Here is a 22035-nt window from a genome sequence, read left to right as displayed (position 1 = left end):
AAGTAGTAAGAGTGACAGCTAGAAGGGTGCTTGGCGTGACATTTGGACAGAGGAAGGAGAAAAAGGAATTCTGGTGATGGACTGGGGAAGTACAGGAGAGTATACAGAGAGGAAGAGGTTGGCAAAGAAGAAGCGGGATAGTCAGAAAGATGCAGAAAGTAGACAAAAGTATAAGAAGATAAGGCGTAAAGTAAAGAGAAAGGTGGCAAAGGCTAAAGAAAAGACATATGATTAGTTGTATGAGAGGCTGGACACTAAGTAGGGAGATAAAGGACCCGAACCGATTGGCTAGACAGAGGGACAGAGCTGGAGAAAAATGTGCAGCAGATCAGGGAGATAAAGGATTAAGATGGAAACGTACTCACAAGCAAGGAGATTATGTTAAGCCGATGGAAAGGGTACTTTGAGATGCTGATGAAAAAATAGAGAGAGAAGGTTGGCTTATGTGGAGATATTGAATCAAAAAGTGCAACGGATTAGCAAGGAGGAAGTAAGGACAGGTATGAAGAGGATGAAGAATGGAATAGCTGTTGTTCCAGATGACATACCTGTGGAAGCACTGAGGTATTTAGAATAGATGGCAGCCGAGTTTTCAACCAGATTGCCTAAAGGAATTTTGGAAAGTGAGAGGATGCCTGAAGAGAGGACAAGTATGCTGGTACTGATTTTTAAGAATATTGGTGGGAGGGTGTGCAGAGCTGTAGTAACTGCAGGGGAATAAAACTGATGAGCCACAGCATGAAGTTAGGGGAAAGAGTAGTGAAAGCTAGGTTAAGAGGGGACATGCTGATTAGTGAGCAGCAGTATGGTTTCATGCCAAGAAAGAGCACCACAGATGCAATGTTTGCTCTGAGGGTGTTAATGGAGAAGTATGGGAGAAGAAGGAGGTACATTGTGGACTTAGAGAAAGCATATGACAGGGTGCCATGAAAGGAGTTGTGGTATTGTATGAAAAAGTCGGGTGTGGCAGAGAAGTAAGAGTTTTACAGGATATGTACAAGGAAAGTGTGACAGTGGTGAGGTCTGCGGTAGGAGTGAGAGATGCATTCAACATGGAGCCCTTTCTTATTTGCAATGGTGATAGACAGGTTGACAGATGAGATTTGACAGGAGTCCCCATGCAAAGGAGAGACAAGAGTAAGTAAAAAGCCTTGTGTATTCTGCAGTGGCCGGCATACTCTTGCTGATTGTTATAAAGTCAACAGAATTGCCTTTCTAAAATGTAAAGGTCTGTGTTTTCATTGTCTCAAACAGAAAGAATGAAGTGTCAGATATGTTCTTTGCAGTACCCAGACATCTTGCACATAAAAAAAGGTATTTTAAAAATATTTAAAATTTATATATCAAAAGAAAAAAAGAAAGGCCTGAATTTCTTTCCTCTAAAATTTTATTCTCCAATACCCTACCAATTCTGTAGCGCAATCAATTAAGTAAAGTTCTGGGAGAATGCTAGTCTCTAATTCAGTCCATATGTACAAACAGCTAGAGCCATATACGTGGTCATGTTGGCTAACTTGCCAAATAACTAACTACTTTAATCTGAATTCATTTAAAATATTTTTCTCATTGTTCTGAACCTTTTTCAAGCAATTTTATTTTACATTACACTTTTTTGGGTTTCTAGTTTCATTTCTGAAATTCATTTATTGTTTTAAAGTTAACCTTAGCACTTATTTTATTTACATTCACTAATGTTCAATTCTTGTCGTAATTTGGTTTTGCACATCACACCGAAATAACTTTTCGCAATAACATCCGGCTCAGGCTAAGATATGTTTTATGGACACTGACTAAATGGAGAGACTTTCTGAATGGAAAACAGGAATCTTGACCAACGATAAAAAGGGGAGAGGTGGGTCTTTAAGTCAAGATCATGAGTTAATGGGTTTGCTGTTTATGCACATAAAGATCACTCAGGAATTAAATATTTTACAATATTTGAGTAAAATGGCATTTGCTTTGCATATTTTGACCTAGTGACCGCAAAAAAAGACATGTGATTCATGTGATATAAGTAAGGTTGTTTACTGAAATCACTGAAACATGTTTGTAAAGCAAAACATTCTTATTGCAAAGCAATTATTGCAAAGCGTTATAGCTACTCATACCATATGTTTATTAGTTATTTTTCAGTTTAAGTCTTACAATTTTCAGACTCCACCGGTGCTGGCTACATTGCTATATTGAATAAAAGGTTATGAGCAAATGGTAGCATTCACAACAAATTATACATCCACCGGACAATAACACAAGTAACAAAGTAAATTTTGCAACAAGATTGCTATGGCACATTACCTTCAATAACCTGAGAAACTTGAGATTGATAGGACTCAAACTTGAAAGGTGTTAGAAAGCCAAGAGAGCCTAGATGAAAGGCCATGACAGGTGGTACACTTTCCTTTAGGGGGTGGAGGGGTGGAGGGGTTGAGGGGTGGGGGGATAATGGGAGAAAAAAAAGACATTTATTAGGCGAGTAATTTCTGTTGTACAAAACAAGCTTGAAACACTCTATTATTTTGCAGTACACATGAACATAATAAATTACTTCAAATATTTGAGAGCTACTTATAATCATTTGTTGGTTCGCTGTGGCTTCTGCTAGAGTCCTAAGTTGATTTCCTCTTTTAATACCCCACAGAGGTGTAAAACTTAAATAGAAATTAAAAAATAAATATATAAAAAGTTAAAAAAAAAAATCAATTAGTAGTATATAATAAATTAATCCACAATAAAAACACATTCCCAAAAATACGCCTACTGTAAGCTGTGGACTTAAAATATTACTGAAGAGGCACTGCTCCATATATTAAATACCCATTTAAAAAAGCAACATGCTTCTCCCCACTGCCTCACTTCTGAACAGCAATATACTCACAAACTACAACAAATATACAGTACATACAAGTACAAACAGATTTCTGAATACAGTGCATAAATTTTTGTAGAAGACAAAAATATAAAAATTTTATTTTAATTACTTTAAACATAAAACTTGAAATATTTCTTTTGACTTTCCATAGCCTAAAAAAATTATGAAAGAAAACAGCCTGTTTCCATTTCCTCCCTACTTTGCTAAAACCCACCGATTAAAAGAACTGGAAAAAAGGATTTGTGGATTTAGCACAACGCATCCTAATTTTCCCATTCTGTAACGTACAGTAAGTTCATCCCATTAACCTTTTTTCTTTTTTAACATATGTGGACAATATCAAGGTTTGATCTTCATTTAAACATTATATTTAGGAAAAATAAATCACTACTAATTCATGTAACCGTATGAAAATTACATTTGCCCAAACTTTAGAGAATAAGCCATGTTATAAGACTGTTAATTGCTGCCAGTGCAGATCCTAGCCTCAGAGCCACCACTCTGGCAATGTACAGAATGTACAGAAACAGAATCACAATCATTGGATGTGGCATCCAGAATTAAAAAACTGTTGCGGTACCACAGGCTTCCCTTTACCATCGAATCCCTATTCCTCCATCAGTCCAAACATTAAATTGCAATTCAAAATATAACCAGGAACATAATGAGTGGGTACTTTGTCCAACATCTCCTTATAATCAAAATTAAAAGGCTGCCATCAATATCCAGAAATAACTTTTTCTCAGTCAGCAAGATTTTGCAGACAGTCAAGTCTCTTCCATTGCAAGAGATCAAGTTTTAAAATGGGAAGGAGAAATAGAACTTACGCAGTGAGAAAGGTTGAGGTGCATTTCACCTGCAATGAAGCTAGAAACTTTCCAGTGAGAGAATCTCCTACTGGGAGAGTGAATAATACAGGTGAATATATAAATGTCGAAGTACACAGACATCCGGCATATGATAAACGAATTGTGGAATCCAAAGAATATCATAACTGCATTTTTAAATGAATTTGAAGTACTAATGATGTCTTATAGGCCAACATGGGGAGATAATGTAACATGGCAGATGGTAATAACGATTACTAGCAACTATTCTGTAATAAGGTGTGTGAAACGGATTAAAATAAAATTAGGTGACTAGCCAACTCATACAGAATTGAGGGAATTGCTCACTAATGATGGGATTACTGAATTGTTAGAAAAATTGCAGGAAATCTATCCAATCAAGACTGACTTGAGTAAAATAAAAGGAGGAATACAAAATTTGGAGGAAGAACCTAATGAATACAGGGAAAGGTTAAAAGAGGCAGTGAGAGAGTTGCTAACTAAGTGGTGTGACTTTAATGACACCTGAAGAGTCATTACCCAGGAGCTATTTAGAAATGCCTCAGCTGATAGCTCACAAACAGAGACATGAGGTCCTGGAGATGTGTGGTTACTGCAGGCAGTGGCTTCCAGATTTTTCCCTTTCAGCACAGCCACTGCATGTTTTTCAAACCCTTCTGACCCAGAAATAATGAACTGATAAAAGCCTCTGTCAAATTAAACAGCTTCTGTGTAAAGCACCTGCATTAAGACCTTCCTAATTTTTTAAAAGTAATGACTTTTGTTTGTTCAAGAGTTTTCGAAAACTGTGTTTGCTCAGAAACATAATTCCAAGTATCATCTGTATTATCATAAGTCTTTAGTGGTTGCAGCTCTTCTAGCATATCTTAAAGCACAGCCTCTCTACTGCTAGATCATATGTTACACTCCTAGTTCCACGTGCTATAGCTAAAACTCTCATGAATCCAGCTACTCTACACTTAACAGCTTTTTGAATGAACAAATATGAATTGGTCATTTTAGGTGTTCCTATTGTTAAAGTCCAGTGTTGTTAGTTAAAATCTTCAAATTATTTACCCTCACCACTCGATGGACAGAAGGACAAGGAAACTCATGACTAAGCAAGTGTTTTTTCACAATGCTGCTCATTGTGCAGTTAGCTACAAGGTGACCAGTGGAAATGTTTTCGAAGATTTACATAATAAATAGGGTGCAGTGTTAGGTCCCTCAGTACTCCAGTGTCCCAACAACTCCACAGATGAATCTTAATTAATATGCAAATTCAAGCTAGCGAGAAATAAAATGCAGGTCTGGATAGTAGTCAGATTTGTACCTGACATGGAGGGTTGGTGGCACTCCAAAGAGCGCCGATTTGTTGCCTCACAGTCCCTTCAGCACAGGTTGGCCCAAAACTCTCATGTGTCAAAAAAGGTGGAATGCTTTCCCTTATCTGGCAAACTTTGTTTGCTTGTGGTTTTGTTACCCAAGGTAATAATACTTAATGCTGTGTGTATAATGTGTCAACAATGATATTATAACATTGTTAAAATTAAATATTGTCTGGCTGGGGTCTTCAAAAAGCCCTCTGTGAATATAGGTTTTTTTTTGGCAAATACATACATCACAGGGTTTTAGATATGTTCTGTATTAGTTACAGTAGATTTGTTTTGTAAGTGAATGTAGGCTTTCCTTGTACAATGGTCGATTCAACAGTAGTTGTTAAACTTTATCTGAAGGACTTAATACTTTCACTTGGAATGCCTTGTATACAGGCCAGTGAAAGAGGCTTTATATATAAAGTAATTTAGGACATTTGTAAAGCATTAAGGGTTCATCAACTTCTCCACTGCCCTGAATCAGCTGGGCTATTTAACTGGTCTAATGCTACTATTAAAATAAACTTGTACATTAAGTTTCTGAATTTCATTTATGCACCTCAGTTTACAAGCCCATGCAAAGCACCTTTCTCATATAGCTGCAATAGAAGAGCCTTTTCACATATTTTTACCCTAATAAACATGAACACACCCATGATGTATATGGTATTAATGCTTATTTAGCCTTCATTTACATTTGAATCTCTTCAATCTTTTTCTCATTTTCATTCATTTGAATGAAAGACAGGTTTTTTTTTTACTAGTGAACAAGGGATAGAGGCAGATTTTCAAATCTAACACACAGCATTGGGGGAGAATGACATAATTTTGCACGTTTTTGTCATACAAATTGATATCAGACATGTGTATTATGCAACACTAATTATGTAAGAATTTTTTCTTTTTTCTCCATGGACGGTTTTCATATTGGCACTGTCCAGTTTTGCTCCTCTATTGACACCACTGAATTTGAATGTTCCATGTTTTTGTGGAAAAATGAAATATTGATTTTAAATTTTTCTCAGCCACAACTACAAAGTGCATGGGGTAAGTAAAATTAAAAAAATATTTTTGAGTGGAGTATTAGTAAAGTATATCTAATACTGTATATTCCAACAGTTTTTTGCTCTTTCACAATTTTTGGCCAAATTGTATCCAAACTTACTTACTTAAGTCACAGAAGATGCATGACCGACAAAAATAATATTTCTACAGGTATTCCTCAAATTTAATCCCTCAACAATATCCAAAGTTTATATTCACCTCCAAATATGCCTATAGGAGACTCAGCAAATATGTACTAAAACCTCCACTGTTGTCAGTTCACTACTCTATAAGGTATCCTGAAATAGGTAAACCCCACACAAACATATTACTAGTCACCCAAACTATTGCAGAGAAGGTATAAATGTTGCTGTCATTTGGCTATACATGTTGCAAAATAAGAAGAGCTTAAGTGTGTACCACTCCTTTTCATGCCCTGGAACAGCATGATTAGAATATGCATTACAGATCCCTACAGCGGCAGCAAAATAAATAAATCCATACATAGATAAATTATCTAGTACGTGAGTGATCAACACTACTTCCCTACTAACCACTCAAGAACAGAACACACCAAAAGATCCAGAATGATGACTGAAATAAAGTTATCATTGTGAACAAATAAATCTGTTAGTTACACAAATCCTGTGCTGCAGCACACCTCCCGCACTAATGAATTACAATGTAAGACACTCCACTGATAAAAAAAATGAATACACAAATAACAATTACCTTAAAGGATTAACTGAGTGAAAAAGTCCCCTGAATGTCCATCCATAGAAATACTATTTTTTTTCTTAATGTTTGTTATTGAGAGGGTTATACTGAGCCATGCCTTAATAATGGGAAACCTCCTGATTCAGGCATGTCAGGCCCTCTCCTATGTTCTCGTTAAAACAGTAAAATGATTCTTTATGTCAACTTGCTTCTATAAAGGAATCAGGATTTACCCGACTCCTTCTGAAGGCAGAGTAGTTTTCCCCCTAATATCCACAACCTTTCTCTGGCACTGTTCCTAGCCTCTCTTCTCCCCTTTTCTTTGCCACTGCACCTTCACCGTTTTAAGTATGGTCAGCCCCTCCCCTTTTAAATTTCATGAGCCCTCCAAGTCAGGTACTACTTTTCCAGGCAAGACATTTTTTTTAAGCATAATGATGACAAGGTATAAACTAACAATGACACCAGCCACCCATGGCAATTGTTACAAGAGCATGCACCAAAAATCACATACCCCCCAATACAAAACTGAGGATCAATGTTGACATCACGATGAAAGAGAGGATATTTTAAAATGTTAATGTCCACAAAGCATCTGAGGCCTCACATAAGCATAAAATATACTTATATTCAGAAAAAAGCATATTGCATTTCTTATGCAAAAGTTGTTTATTAAACATAAACATGCAGTGAAAATTTGCTTAATTTTACAGCAAAACTTCAAACATCTGTAAGTCCTACACAAACTTTTTATCTTAAAATTTAACCAACTCCAGGTGACAAAACAATGAAGAACAGAAAATCTTCCTTCTAAGTAAATTAAATATCTCAATGACATGTCACTCACATTCTAATGTTCTTGAACAAATTTCGAGTTAACTGACATTTTGTCTCAATATAACTATCTTCAAAGACAGTAATAATGCTTAATTAATATGCTTATTGTTAATTGCCTTATTGTGTAGAGTGTTTTGTCTATAAAAAGGGTGTGCTGTGTGTTTTATGACATAACTGGCAATGGCAGCATTACTAAGAAGACAAGCTCAAAACACAGCATGATGTTAAAGTGTGCTTCCCATACTACTTTTTGATAAAATAAAAGAATCATGGGAAGATGGGAATGGAAGAAAATTGACGTAATCAAGCTGTGAAAACCTCTCCCTCTACTTGTGGATGCGAGTCACATGCTCAATCCTGAAGAATGCTGGGAAAACCAAGATGGCAACTGGAGCCCAATTGCTCAGTCCAACTACAGGGAAACTGCAGAGAGAGAAATTTTTGGAAAGTGATTCTTCTATTTCTTATGGGGAAACTAAGAAGTTCTGGGAACAATGTTAGCAAACCACAGAGAAAGCATTAGAAATGGGACAGACTGGTCATGTGGTTGACCAAACCAGATTTCAATTTCCATTATGCCCCAGATTCTCCAATTGAGCATGTGCAAAAGGAGCATACACCAACTGACTCATTGAGGATGGACAGAAATACCCAGAGTTCAGACCCATGGCAAAAGGACCAACACAAACTACAGGAGGTTTTTCATGAACTGAGTGAACTGTTGCAGTCAATATGAGCACTCCTGTCAGCCTTGAATACCTTGGACACAACTGTGAGTGGTCTTGAGGAAACAGCGATAGCACTGATAGAAACAAAACAAAAATAGTCATGGTGTCTGGTGATAGATCAGCTGCTGAACATAGATTTGACTATACAGGTGAGTGATATCTGTATGGAGCAGCATAGATGAACACATTGTGAAGGGGTTCCTGATAAAGGTGAAGGTAAACAAGCAGTACATGCTCCAACATTGACATACTAGATCACAGAAGGTCTTCCCAGGGCTGAACCTTGTGTCTCTAAAAAGACCACTCAGACTGTTGAGGTCAGGATAGATAAAGCAAAGGCAACACTGAGTGAACATTAGAACACTCTAGACGAGAATAGGCCATTCAGCCCAAGAAAACATCAAGTCGAGGTTTGAAAATCCCTAACGTCTTATTGTCTACCGCACTACTTGGTAGCTTATTCCAAGTGTCTATCGTTCTTTGTGTAAAGAAAAACTTCCTAATGTTTGTGTGAAATTTACCCTTAACAAGTTTCCAATTGTGTTCCCGTGTTCTTGATGAACTCATTTTAAAATAACAGTCTCGATCCACTATACTAATTCCCTTCATAATTTTAAACACTTCAATCATGTCACCTCTTAATCTTCTTTTGCTTAAACTGTAAAGGCTCAGTTCTTTTAATCTTTCCTCATAATTCAACCCCTGTAGCCCTGAAATCAGCCCAATTGCTTTTCTCTGGACCTTTTCTAGTGTTGCTATGTCCTTTTTGTAGCCTGAAGACCAAAACTGAACACAGTACTCAAGACCAGGGCTGTGGAGTCGGAGTCGGAGACAATTTTGGGTACCTGGAGTCGGAGTCGGCAAAAAGTTAACCAACTCCGACTCCTACTAAATTTAAATGGGAATTAAAAAAGTAAGTTGAAATGTCCCAATTCACAAACAGTCATAATGAACTACTTCTCTGCTGTAACCATGAAGCATGCTTTTCATTGACTGTATGCGTCACTATATGGGATGTAATGCACAGGTAAGGTGTGGCACCGCTTTCCATTGTGTCGTGTTCCACTGTTACAGGGAACTGTGAACCTAGCCTAAAGCCTCCCATACATTTACAGATGCACTGCCGATTTTTCGGCCGTTCAACGAGTCATCATGCGTCAAACGCCTGAAAAATCATCTGGTGTGTTCTCAGCTCCGTCGGCTCCCCTTCGCTATGCGCTAGTGAAGGGGGCCGAAGGAGCCAAGAACACAGATCTCCCTACCTGGCATAGTATATACATACAGAGGAGTCGGGGAGTCGGAAGATTTAGAAACTGAGGAGTCGGAGTCGGAGCATTTATCTACCGACTCCACAGCCCTGCTCAAGACGAGGCCTCACCAGTGCATTATAAAGGTTGAGCATAACCTCCTTGGACTTGTACTCCACACATCGTGCTATATATCCTAACATTCTGTTAGCCTTCTTAATGGCTTCTAAACACTGTCGGGAAGTCGATAGCTTAGAGTCCACTATGACTCCTAAATCCTTCTCATATGGTGTACTCTTGATTTTCTGACCGCCCATTGTGTATTCAAACCTAACATTTTTACTTCCTATGTGTAATACTTTACATTTACTGACATTAAATTTCATCTGCCACAAATCTGCCCAATTCTGTATGCTGTTCAAGTCCTTCTGTAATTATATAACGGATTCCAAATTATCTGCTAGTCCACCAATCTTGGTATCATCTGCAAACATAACCAGCTTGTTACTTATATTCCTATCTAAATTATTTATATATATGATTTGTGAAAGGGTGAAGGCGTCTTGGACATCTGTGTAGAGAACAGAGTTGCTATATTTCCTATAACCACACTTCGGTGTTATACCTGTTTGCCTCGTACCGAGGAATAGATACTCAGACAGATAAATCTGGGCCAGGTAGAGAAGTGAGAATGCAGAGCAAAAAAAGAACTGTTCAAGTGCACCTATTTCTCACAGTAAGTTTGGGATTGAAAAAACCTATTGATACTGTGAGTGCTGGGAAGAGTAAAAGGTCGCGGATGTCTCCTAATCCCCTAAAAGCTCCACCTCCTTTAGCTGTTACGGCAATGTTGACAAAAATGGGCTACCATTCTTCACATGGAGACACCCATCCTGTTGAATTGTCACACAGAAAATTGGAGGGTTATAATAAAGCAAAAGGCTCACCCAGTAAGAGCGGTGAAGGTGCCAAACTAGAGGACATGTAGAGATGATGTACTAATTTGAAATAAGTAATCACGCCCCACAAATAGCAGACTGTAGGCACAGGTGGATGGGTGAACACGCTCCAGGGATGGAAATTTGTCTGCCCGCTTGCAAAGACACGGGTGAGTGTGCGCATCAGGCAGGTGCTTCATTACTTCTTTAGAAGGAGTGGCATGTGCACACTTATGCCCCATTAGAAGGGTCAGTTTAAAAGGAGCCTGCACAGGCAGAGAGGGGGAAAAAAAAACACAAAAAAAAAAAAACAAGACAGAGAGAGTGAGGCAGGATAAGCCAGGCAGTTTGGGTGCAAGGCAACGCAGTTGAAGGCCTGCAAGGGAATGAAGGATCAGCGTTCTAGGGTCAAATCATTCCCACTTAATAATTATTGAGAAGCGGGAATGATCCAGGGATCAGAGGTACGCAAGAGTGTAAAAAGGAAGGCGGGAGGACAACCGACCTTGAGCAGTCTGACCAGCACTGCTCAAAGGCAGCTAAGATGAGGGTCAGTTTAGCGAGCAATGGGTGAGCTGGGTAGACGAATATGGAGGGGTGCTAGGCTTGTCGGACAGAATATGAAGGTCTAAAGTTGCTGGTTTTAATCTTGTTTTAATATGGACTTTATACTCATGGACCGTTATCATTTTTATGGATTACAGTAGAGCCTCGCTTATCCGACATAAACGGGCTGGCAGAACGTCGGATAAGCAAAAACGTCGGATTAATGGGAGGTGTTAAGAAAACGCCTATTAAACGTCAAACTATGTTACAATTTTACACATTACAATCTAATAATCATGTTTTAAAACAAAACAGAAAAAATTAACTGACAAAATAAACTTACAGTTACAGAATTGTCTGAAGTTAAATACAGTATGTACTGTACTTAAAAAGTTCAGTACTGTGATGATTTAAAGAAATTTTTGATCGTAGTCTGCTTTCCTGACAAGTGCCGTTTCATCGTTGCTAAGTCTCGCCATCTTTGCAGCATCATTATGTTGATTTCTGTAGCTTCTTGTTGCGCAATGTATTTAACTCCATCACTCATATAGTCAACATCCGTATGAGCGTATACTGTTTACTACAGCATTGTGGCTGTGTGTGTGTGTGTGTTTGTGCTATAAAGTGCATGCTGTGATGTGCGAGTACTCGTCTTGCACCCGAAAACACGAAGCTGAGTCTCAGTACTTTAGCAACACCAGCTTTATTCAGCTTGAAACAGCAACAGCGCGGTTATTTATTGTAACAGGATCTGCCACACTCCTATACACAAACACAGTAGTTGGGGAGGGTTGTGGCCAAGTAATACTGTGCCCTACGCATTTATAATGTTCCTTGTATCACCCATCGAAGGCAGGCACTTATACCATGTCCGCGTTTACGGCAAACTGCTACAGCGCTGGGAGACTGCTATTGCACTGGAATGCTTTTCCAAGTGTCGTCCCGTTAGGTGGAATCCCACAAGAGTTTAGAAACTCACTCACACCAGCCATGATTCTTTTGAAAGGCAAAGTGCAGGTTAATTTGTTTTATGTATTTGTACTTTATATTTTGCATTAATCATTTTTATATGAATAGTTTTGGGTTGTGGAACGAATCACCCAAGTTTCCATTATTTCTTATGGGGAAATTTGCTTTGATATACAGTATCAGTGCTTTGGACTGTGGGCATGTTTCCAGAATGAATTATGCTCGCAAACCGAGGTTCCACTGTAATTAGCTGCGGTAGAGTCAAGAGCAACAAAAAATAGACTACGCTCATAACTTTCAGTTCTTGTTGCCGATTGATGCGTTTTTTTTTTTTGCGGTGGGACATCAGATAATATGGAATGTCAGATAAGCAAAGGCAGGATAAGCAAGACTCTACTGTATTTATTTTAAGAAGAGAACACTGAACTTTTGAATACCGTTTGTTCTGACTGACTTTGATAGGCGACTTATCACTTTCAACCTACCCTTGCTTCCTCATTGGCCAGGCTCATATCTCAAGTACATTATTGGTGTTAGTGGGTTCAAGAGGCTCCCAGAAGGACGCCAACCTGCACTGCCACATAGACAAAAAATCTCTTGCCCCTTTAATTTGGGCCAGGTGGCACAATATAGAAGCATATGAAAGCAAAGTGAGAGTTCAAGAAAAGACTAAAACAAACTTTTTACTTTGCTTTAAGAAGAAAGCAGGTTTTCACCATATATTTAAGGGGAGATGTTTTATGTACCGGGATTTGGAACATTGTTGACGCCAGTGCCCTTAGGAATATTCCAGGAGGACATTGTATAATAAAGATGGACTTTGCAGTTGGTTATGACGAGACTGTCAGTTGCTCGAGACATGTACTACCCGTGTGGTTTCTTACTTTTGCAGGGACGAATCATGTGGATCCAGTCACCTAATTAAGTCTGTGAGTCCACCTTACTCACCCACGGTGGAAACATCCCACTGGTGGGACACCTATAGGAATATCCTCAGGGCAGACAGAGGAGTGTAGTCCCTAGTAACAGCCCTGCTGGGGTTCTTGGGTGCTGTCGGGGGAGATGTAAGGAATTGTTACAAATTATGATCAGTGGGTCAAATCACAAAAACCTAATGATAAAAGAGCAGATGGTGGAAATTTTCCCTGGGATCAGTGAGTGTATGTTAAGTTTAGCAGCGTTTCTTGTATATAGAAAATTTAGCAGCAGGCTGCTGTAACAAAATTTGCTATTGTTGCTTAGAGCTTTTAAGAATTAATGCCAATAGCAAACATGCTTGCTTTGTTACATTATGTAGGTACTGATTTCAAATAATATAAAACTTTAAAAAGTAAGACTAGTGTTTATAAACTTGGTCCACTGCCAAGAACAAATGTCTTTTGAATACACATATCTGTACTTAGCTCTATTACTCAGTTTTGTGCATCATCCGAGCAATGATTTTAATATGCTTTGTGCCAGATAAAATTAAGTACAGGCAGTCCCCAAGAGCGAAACTCCCACCCCCAAACCCCCCCGCCTCCATCCAGCCACTGCTTGCAGCGTCACAAGGCCGAAGATGATGGAGCAGCAGTTACTGAGGAGCCTGCAACACCCAGACAGATGAAGGAGCAGCTGCGGCCCCATTCGTAAGTCATATGTCGGATGTCCATAACTCTGGGACTACCTGCAACTTTATTTGAATAGCACTTTTTAAGCCAGGCAGCACAAAACTTTTCACATGGAACACAGAAAACACAAAATAAAACAAAAACTCCAGCAAAGGAAATAATTAAAAATAAAATTAAATGACAAAAGGAAGAAAAAGATTAAAAAATACATAAGCCACAAGCAACATTAATCTAAACAACTAACAAGTCACCCAGCAACCAGATGAAACTAAGAAGCACTTACATTACAAAATGTTATGAAATCAAAATATGCTTTTAGCACTAGAATTACCAAAGCCTATGAAAAAACACGTAAACCCGGCACACCTTAAATCCGTTTGCACCTCTCAGTCAGCATCTTTTGTTTTGTAAATGTTTTGATAAACGCAAGCAGCAAGAAGCCTACTATCCTGTCTCCCACTTTTTGACTTTAGTGCTACCTTGTGCCATCTGACCAAATTTCTCCCAGTACTGAATGCCCTTTCAAAGTTTGAAGCATTACGAGTTCAAAATAATTAATTTACTATTATTTACATATGTTGTGGGGTACAAAATCTATACATTTTGGTTTATATTTCCATTATATTTTGTTTAAGACAAAACAACAGATTAACAAAATTCAGGACACATCAAAGCATATCCTCTTACTAGTTGTACCTCACTTTTAAAACTGCTGTTCCAATAAAGAAAGGAAGACATGCTGGTGCCTAAGGCTATTGATTAGTTTAGAGCCTGGGCATCTGGGACAAAAGTAACTAAACTATTTAACAGCCTGGGAAAAGATGAAATGCTGATACCTCAGGCAACATCAAAAAAGTTTTATTGCTTGGGGAAACAGACAGTGAATTCATTCATCCTATTGACAGCCAGCCAATCAGAATATCTAAGAATCACATCTTGCAAAAACCCCCCGGTAGAATTTTATAATAAATATGCCTCACCTGAGGAGTGAATATTGGGAGGAAGAACAAAAGACGAAGACATCAGGAGATGGGGGCTGTGGGGGTTGCCAGGGGGAGCTGAAGGGGTTAACAATCCCTATATGGTGGGACTTTTGATTGACCAGGAAGTACATCCATCAGGCTATGCCCTAGCACCGGAAGTACTTCCAAATCTAAGATTAAACAGTTCACTCAACCTCATCCAAGTGAGTCGGAGTCAGGTGGAAATGGACAAAGCTCGTCTGAGAGGTGTTTAGGAGAAGAAAAGATAGGGAAACTAAGAAGTGTGCTGCTTGTGCTTTTGGAAACTTTGTGAAAGATAACTGTGGAAATAAATCAGTTTTATCTGAATGGGACTTGTGTCTGTGAAGTTGCGTCTGGGGTTTGGAGCTCTCCGGCACCCTTGGTGGTTCACAGTAGACAGCAGATTTAAAAATCGGTCTCAAAATCCTCTCTCGTTTCATTGTTTTTGACCCTTCCACTTATCTCCCAACCAACAGAAGAATTGGCAAATTAAGGGAAAGAAGCTGTAGATACTCATTGATAAATGAGGAAGAGAAGGATAAAATTTCACAAGAATGAACTAATTTAAATATGTGGCTTTACGATCACTGGGGTATCAAGCTAGATTGCTTGTACCGAGATCTTCTCACTGAAAATCCAGAACACCCCTCTCATATCTTGTTACTGGTAAAATTAATGTGGAAACTGAATGACCTCAGGAACCTCTCCATAAATGGAGGATCATCTGAAACATTTTGCCCTAACAAGGCAATTAGTTCTGGGATGTTTTCTTGTATGGTTAAAGACACCTGGAACATAACACCCCAGCAAGATGAAAGAGCAGAAAAGTGGAGACTAATACACAAAAGCCATGGGAGGAAGCTGATGAAGCTGTCTGTGATTTCAGTTGAGCTCTCAGATTCAGAATTTGGCACAAACTGATTCATGTTTAAATTCATCATATTGTTCATACAAGTTTCAATTCAGTTAGAACTGAATGTATATTTAAGTTGATTGATGCTGATGATTGTTACTTGACAGATGAATATAATTTATGCATGATTGTTCCTATTTGTGTTTGCAAAATAAATGTTTTCGATTGATTTTTCAATTATATCTAAAATTCTATATTAAGATATTGTCTTTTTTATTCGGGCTACTAAAATCTTAAGAGTGCCTGCCTGAAGGGCTATCAGGGATTTTGAAATTTAGTGAGCCCTGCAATGTGTATAGTGTGTATCTAAAACAACCCAGTGTTGTCCTTTTCTTTAGACTCAACACCTAGATGACATTTGTTCTGCTGTCAGTAGTCACACATATATGACATAATTCTCTCATGCTCCAAAATGAGAAAACCTCCCCTTGGTTTCCAGCAATTATTTCCCTGGTCTATGAAGTAAGAATTCTAAAGTTGTTGGTTTTTCAGTTTCAGTTCTGGTCAATCTAGTAAATAGTGAAACTTACAGTATGTACAATATTCCTAAATGGACTAGCTTCATGATAAAGTCGTTCATGACCCTATCATGACATTCTGTATGGCATTCTGGTGTACACATTTGAATAAAAATATTTACAGCTCACTATCTTGTTTCTTGGGTCCAAGAGTCAAATAAACTTTCTGAAGCCTTCTTTTTTTAGAATCAGTTCTATGCCTTTTACCAGGCAATTGAACATTATATCCCTCCAAAATTCGATCTTTCTGTCATACAGTTTGCCAGGCAAAAAATTATGTCTTCATTGACATATATCTGTAGGTTGCACTCTGATGTTTTAAGTAGAGTGCCGCTGCTATGCTGGCTGTCATGTGCTTAGCAGCTTCTTAATATACATGCACACAAGTGGTTTTTGGGAGTTTTAAAAAGTTAGTGGTAGTTAGGGAAGCTCCCATCAGGTTTTTAAGGCCAACACCTATCATTGATTTCATGATACTTGAATGGCCAATTCCAATACAGATTATGAATATTTTTTTTCCTTTTATCCATTTTCAAAAACTTTTTACATTAAGCTTCTGTAGTAGTAGGGTGTTGTACTCCGTTAGCCATTTTGGATGCAAGATGTTACATCAAGGGGCCTGAACTGCCTCAAAATCTTGCATATTATAATCTATTATATAATAAGTGTATTTTTATAATTAAACTATGGACCACAGGTGTTATCTGTCATTTTTTATTAACCAAATTAAATTCTTTGGGCTTATTGTTCAGTGACCATAAATATACAAACATAAATAACATGTCCTTAAATTACATCGAGTCATTTAGCATCGAGGCGGCAGGGTAGAAAGCAGCAGTAACTGATATCGGCATTTGTAAATAAATAACCGCGTCGTCGTAACAGCGATTCCTTAGTTTAAAGGAAAAGAAAAAAGGGCCGCGGCTGACTTCAAAGCAGTAAAAGGTGGAAACTCAGTAGTGTGCAGGTAAGCGGCCTGCGTTAAGACACCGATCAGGCACAAGGAGCAGTAGGAGCAAATAAGGTAGTAAAGTTTTATTTATTTGTTTATTTTAGATTAAACAGTCCTTAGCGGTCCAGAGGCAGAACAGTTAAGTGGGCGACAGCGTATTGGTTCAATAATACGGGGGAATACAAACAGTGCGAGTGAAGAGCTTATAAGTAAGAAGAGCGCAAAGTTAGAAGAGACAGAGAAAAGTAAAGTTAACCTCATAGAAAGGCAAACAGCAGGCAGCTGACAGGGAGAACAGTACAGGAGCTTAAGGGGAAAAGGTGTAAAATATCTGTAGCAGATCTTAGTGTTACCATTTAAGTTAAGGAGCAGCTGAAAGAAGAAGAAATTTAATTTTAAGAAAAAAAAAATATATATAGTTAAGGCAGCTTAGTAATCCCAAATCAAATTTTAATAATGAGGCCAGTGCAATGCAAGTCCTGTTGGATGTTGGACTTTTTAGATGATGGTTTGGAAGAGCCAGTTGTCTATGAGGGCTACATCTGCAAGAGATGCCAGCTGATCCAGCACCTCGAGCTCAGGGTCGCTGAACTGGAGGAGGAGTTGGCTGACCTGCGTTGTAATAGAGAATTGGCGGACTTGGCCCAGGTGTCCTTTAGAGATAGTGTGCACCCCTAAGGTGGCGGGAGGAGATTCCAGACCAGACAGGTAGGAATAGGTGGGTCACGGTCGCAAGGCGTAAGGTAAAGGGTGCACACTGTCCGGGGGCATCAACCCCAGAATTAGAAGTGTCTAACCGTTATCATGTCCTGGCGGAGCTGGACGGTGACTCTGATAATTCTGAGGTGGTAGGCAGGGTTGAGGAGCCCCAACGGGCCACCTCAAAACCAGTTCCCAAAAAGAGAGGTAGTGATAGTTGGGGACTCAATCATTAGGGGATTGAAGCGCAGGTGTGCTCCAGAGAGAGAGAGTCTCGACGGTGTGTTGCCTTCCGGGAGCACAGGTGGGAGACCTCCTGGAAGGGTGGATAGGCTCTTGGCCAGAGCGGGGTGGATCCAGTTGTCATTGTCCACGTTGGAACAAATGACATACATAAGGGTAGTCTGTCAGTTCTGCGATCCAAATTCAAAGAGTTAGGTACCAAGCTGAGGAGCAGAACTGACAAGGTAGTCTTCTCCGAAGTTCTGCCTGTGCCACGCGCCAGTCCAGGTAAGATTGAGGAGATTAGAAGGCTTAACGTGGCTCAAATCTTGGTGCAGGGTAGAAGGGTATAGGTTTATGGGGCATTGGGACTCCTTTTGGAACAGATGGGACCTGTTCCGCGTGACGGGTTACATCTGAACCGAGGGGCACCAATGTATTGGGGAGGCGTATGTGTAGGCTAGTCGAGGATTGTTTAAACTAGGGAATGGGGGCAGGGAGTTTAGGACAGGCCAGATTTAGATCTATACATGGAAGAACAAACAATGGTGTAGAAATAAAAATGCATAGTAATGTAAATTTTAAGCAAACACGTAAAGATAGAAGGATTAACACATTAAAAATAGCTTGCCTTAATGCTAGAAGTATCAAAAATAAGGTAAGTGAGTTGGAGTTGTATGTAGCAGAGCATAATTATGATATTATAGCAATAACGGAAACCTGGCTAAATAACAAAGATGGGGATGAGTGTAACATAGAGGGATACACATTTTTAGGAAGGATAGACAGAACAGAAAAGGAGGTGGGGTTGCTGTTTATGCCAAACAGGAATTAAATGTAAGTCATCTTCAGTTGGATGATGAGCCCCATCTTAGTGAGGACATGTGGCTTCGCCTGGAAAATATTAGGGAAAAGGTCTCATTTTAGGAGTGTGTTATAGACCACCCAATTCAGACAGTAATTTCAACACACATCTTTTAGTAATATCAAAAGGCAAGTTTACAGGGGATATTATAGTCATGGGGACTTTAATTATCCAAATATTAACTGGGATAACCTTACAGATGGAGGAGCACAAGAGCAGGAGTTTTAGAAGTAATCAGCGACTGTTTTTAACACAGCATGTTAAAGCACCAACAAGGGGTGAAGCCTGTCTGGATTTAGTATTCTGTAATAATCAGGATAGAATTGAGGGTGTAGAGGTGATTGAACCACTAGGGTCAAGTGACCATAATGTAATACAATTCTCAGTATTTTGTAAGAGTACAGATGCAAAGACTAAAATTGTTAAGTTGAACTTTAGTAGGGCTAATTTTGAGCAGATGCGACAAAGTCTAAGTAGGATAGACTGGGATAAGCTTTTAAATGTGGAGACAGTCGAGGAGCAGTGGAACAGGTTTAAAAATGTTTTACATGTAATGCAGGACAGATACATACCTAAATTTGGAAGTAATAGGAAACTAAAAAACTCCACGATGGATTAATAAAGATTTAAAAAGAAGTTGCAAAGGAAAAACTGCTGTATAAGGCATATAAGACTAATGACTGCAAAGAGAACCGTAGCGTATGAGAAATGAGGGCAACCATTAAGAAGGATATCAGAGAGGCTTAAAAGACAGTTGGAGAGGAATATAGCAGATAAGGAGAAAGAAGACCCCAAGAGATTCTTTCAGTATTTTAGTAGTAAAAGAACAGTTAAGGAGGAGGTCAAGTTCATCAGGAATAGTAAAGGGAATTAAAAGATACAGACAATGAAATAGCAGATGCCCTAAACTTACATTTTTCTGAGGTGTTTACAAGTGAGCAAGTGGATAACCTGCCAGAGGTAAACACAACTACTAAGGAGGTACTGAGGGATTTGGAAATTGTAGAGGGAGAAGTGCTGCTCAGATTAAATAAGATGAAATCAAACAAATCACCAGGCCCAGATAATATTTATCCTCGTGTTCTTAAGGAGGCTAGTGAGTACATATATAAACCCTTGACACATATTTTTAGGAAGTCACTGTGCACTGGAGAGATTCCAAAGGACTGGATCCAAGCAACTATAGGCCAGTAAGCTTAACAAGCATCACAGGAAAATTAATGGAAGGAATTATTAAGGATAAGATTGAGCAACACATGACAAGGACAGGAGTTATTCTGAACAGTCAGCATGGGTTCAGAAGAGGAGGTTGTGTTTTACTAACATGTTGGAATTCTATGAGGAGGCAACAAAAGATACATCAAAGTGGAGCTTATGATATTATTTATCTGGACTTTCAGAAAGCATTTGATAAGGTGCCACATGAGAGGTTGGGCATCAAGTTAAAAGAAGTGGGAGTTCAGGGTGATGTTTTTAGATGGGTGCAGAATTGGCTCAGACACAGGAAGCAGAGGGTGATGGTGCGAGGAACCTCATCAGAACTGGCCGATGTTAAGAGTGGTGTTCCACAGGAGTCAGTGCTAGGGCCGCTGCTATTTTTAATATATATAAATGATTTAGATAGGAATATAAGTAACAAGCTGGTTAAGTTTGCAGATGATACCAAGATAGGTGGATTAGCAGATAATTTGGAATCCGTTATATCATTACAGAAGGACTTGGATAGCATACATGCTTGGGCAGATTTGTGGCAGATGAAATTTAATGTCAGTAAATGTAAAGTATTACACATAGGAAGTAAAAATATTAGGTTTGAATACACAATGGGCGGTCGGAAAATCGAGAGTATACCTTATGAGAAGGATTTAGGAGTCATAGTGGACTCCAAGCTATCAACTTCCAAACAGTGTTCAGAAGCCATTAAGAAGGCTAACAGAATGTTAGGTTATATAGCACGATCTGTGGAGTACAAGTCCAAGGAGGTTGTGCTCAACCTTTATAATGCACTGGTGAGGCCTCATCTTGAGTACTGTGTGCAGTTTTGGTCTCCAGGCTACAAAAAGGACATAGCAGCACTAGAAAAGGTCCAGAGAAGAGCGACTAGGCTGATTCCAGGTCTACAGGGGTTGAATTATGAGGAAAGATTAAAAGAGCTGAGCCTTTACAGTTTAAGCAAAAGAAGATTAAGAGGTGACATGATTGAAGTGTTTAAAATTATGAAGGGAATTAGTACAGTGGATCGAGACTTGTATTTTAAAATGAGCTCATCAAGAACACGGGGACACAGTTGGAAACTTGTTAAGGGTAAATTTCGCACAAACATTAGGAAGTTTTTCTTTACAAAAAGAACGATAGACACTTGGAATAAGCTACCAAGTAGTGTGGTAGACAGTAAGACTTTAGGGACTTTCAAAACTCGACTTGATGTTTTCTTGGAGGAAACAAGTGGATAGGACTGGCGAGCTTTGTTGGGCTGAATGGCCTGTTCTCGTCTAGATTGTTCTAATTCTAATTCTAATTCATACTATAACTAATAAAATATGTATAAAAATATGCATCCATAAAGCATATGGCATAAAAAAATGTTTCTCATAAGTAAAAAATGTCATATTCATTTTCTGTAACATACCTATCTGAAACCAAGCTTAATTTAAATGAAGGCAGTTTTCACCATTTCTTGAAAATATATACATTAGTCATATGCGTGCACTTGGAGAACAGAGGGCGCTGTTGACTGATACCTTTTCTCTTTCCTTCTCTACACACCGGAAGACTGACAAATAAACATCTCTGATATTATCCTCGTTCTCAGCAATGCGCAATCCAGACTTTTCAAAGGAATTTATTTTGCAAATGGATGCAAGCACTTTTGGTTTAGGAGCAGTGCTCTCATTATGTTTTGAGGGGGAAGAACACCCCATGACGTTTCTCAGCAGGAAGCGTAATTATTCAACCACTGAAAAGGTGTGTTTAGCAATTAAGTGGGTGTGGTGGAGGCCCTCCATTACTACCTCTGGGGATGGTGATTTATCCATACCCCACTTCAGTGGCTGTACAAACATTAAGATACGAACGTCCAGCTCACTCGGTGATCTATTAGCTTGCAGGCTTTCGCTTTTGATGTTAGCCACCATCCCGGAACTGCACACACCAA

At 38.9% G+C, this 22035-nt stretch overlaps 1 protein-coding gene across 3 annotated transcripts in view; it reads right to left on the bottom strand.

The window, feature by feature from the left end:
* Nucleotides 1–22035, bottom strand: part of nadka (NAD kinase a) — a 213157-nt gene that overhangs the window by 126611 nt on the left and 64511 nt on the right. For all 3 annotated transcript variants that reach the window (XM_039756026.1, XM_039756025.1, XM_039756027.1), the window contains one exon: nucleotides 2296–2398. In XM_039756026.1, the coding sequence (XP_039611960.1) occupies nucleotides 2296–2398 (103 nt within the window). The remainder of the gene's footprint in view (nucleotides 1–2295; nucleotides 2399–22035) is intronic.

This window comes from Polypterus senegalus, chromosome 6 (assembly GCF_016835505.1).
Source record: "Polypterus senegalus isolate Bchr_013 chromosome 6, ASM1683550v1, whole genome shotgun sequence".
Classification (NCBI taxonomy): domain Eukaryota; kingdom Metazoa; phylum Chordata; class Cladistia; order Polypteriformes; family Polypteridae; genus Polypterus; species Polypterus senegalus.
Note: the sequence above shows the minus strand (reverse complement) of the source record. Positions and strands in the feature narration are given on the sequence as shown.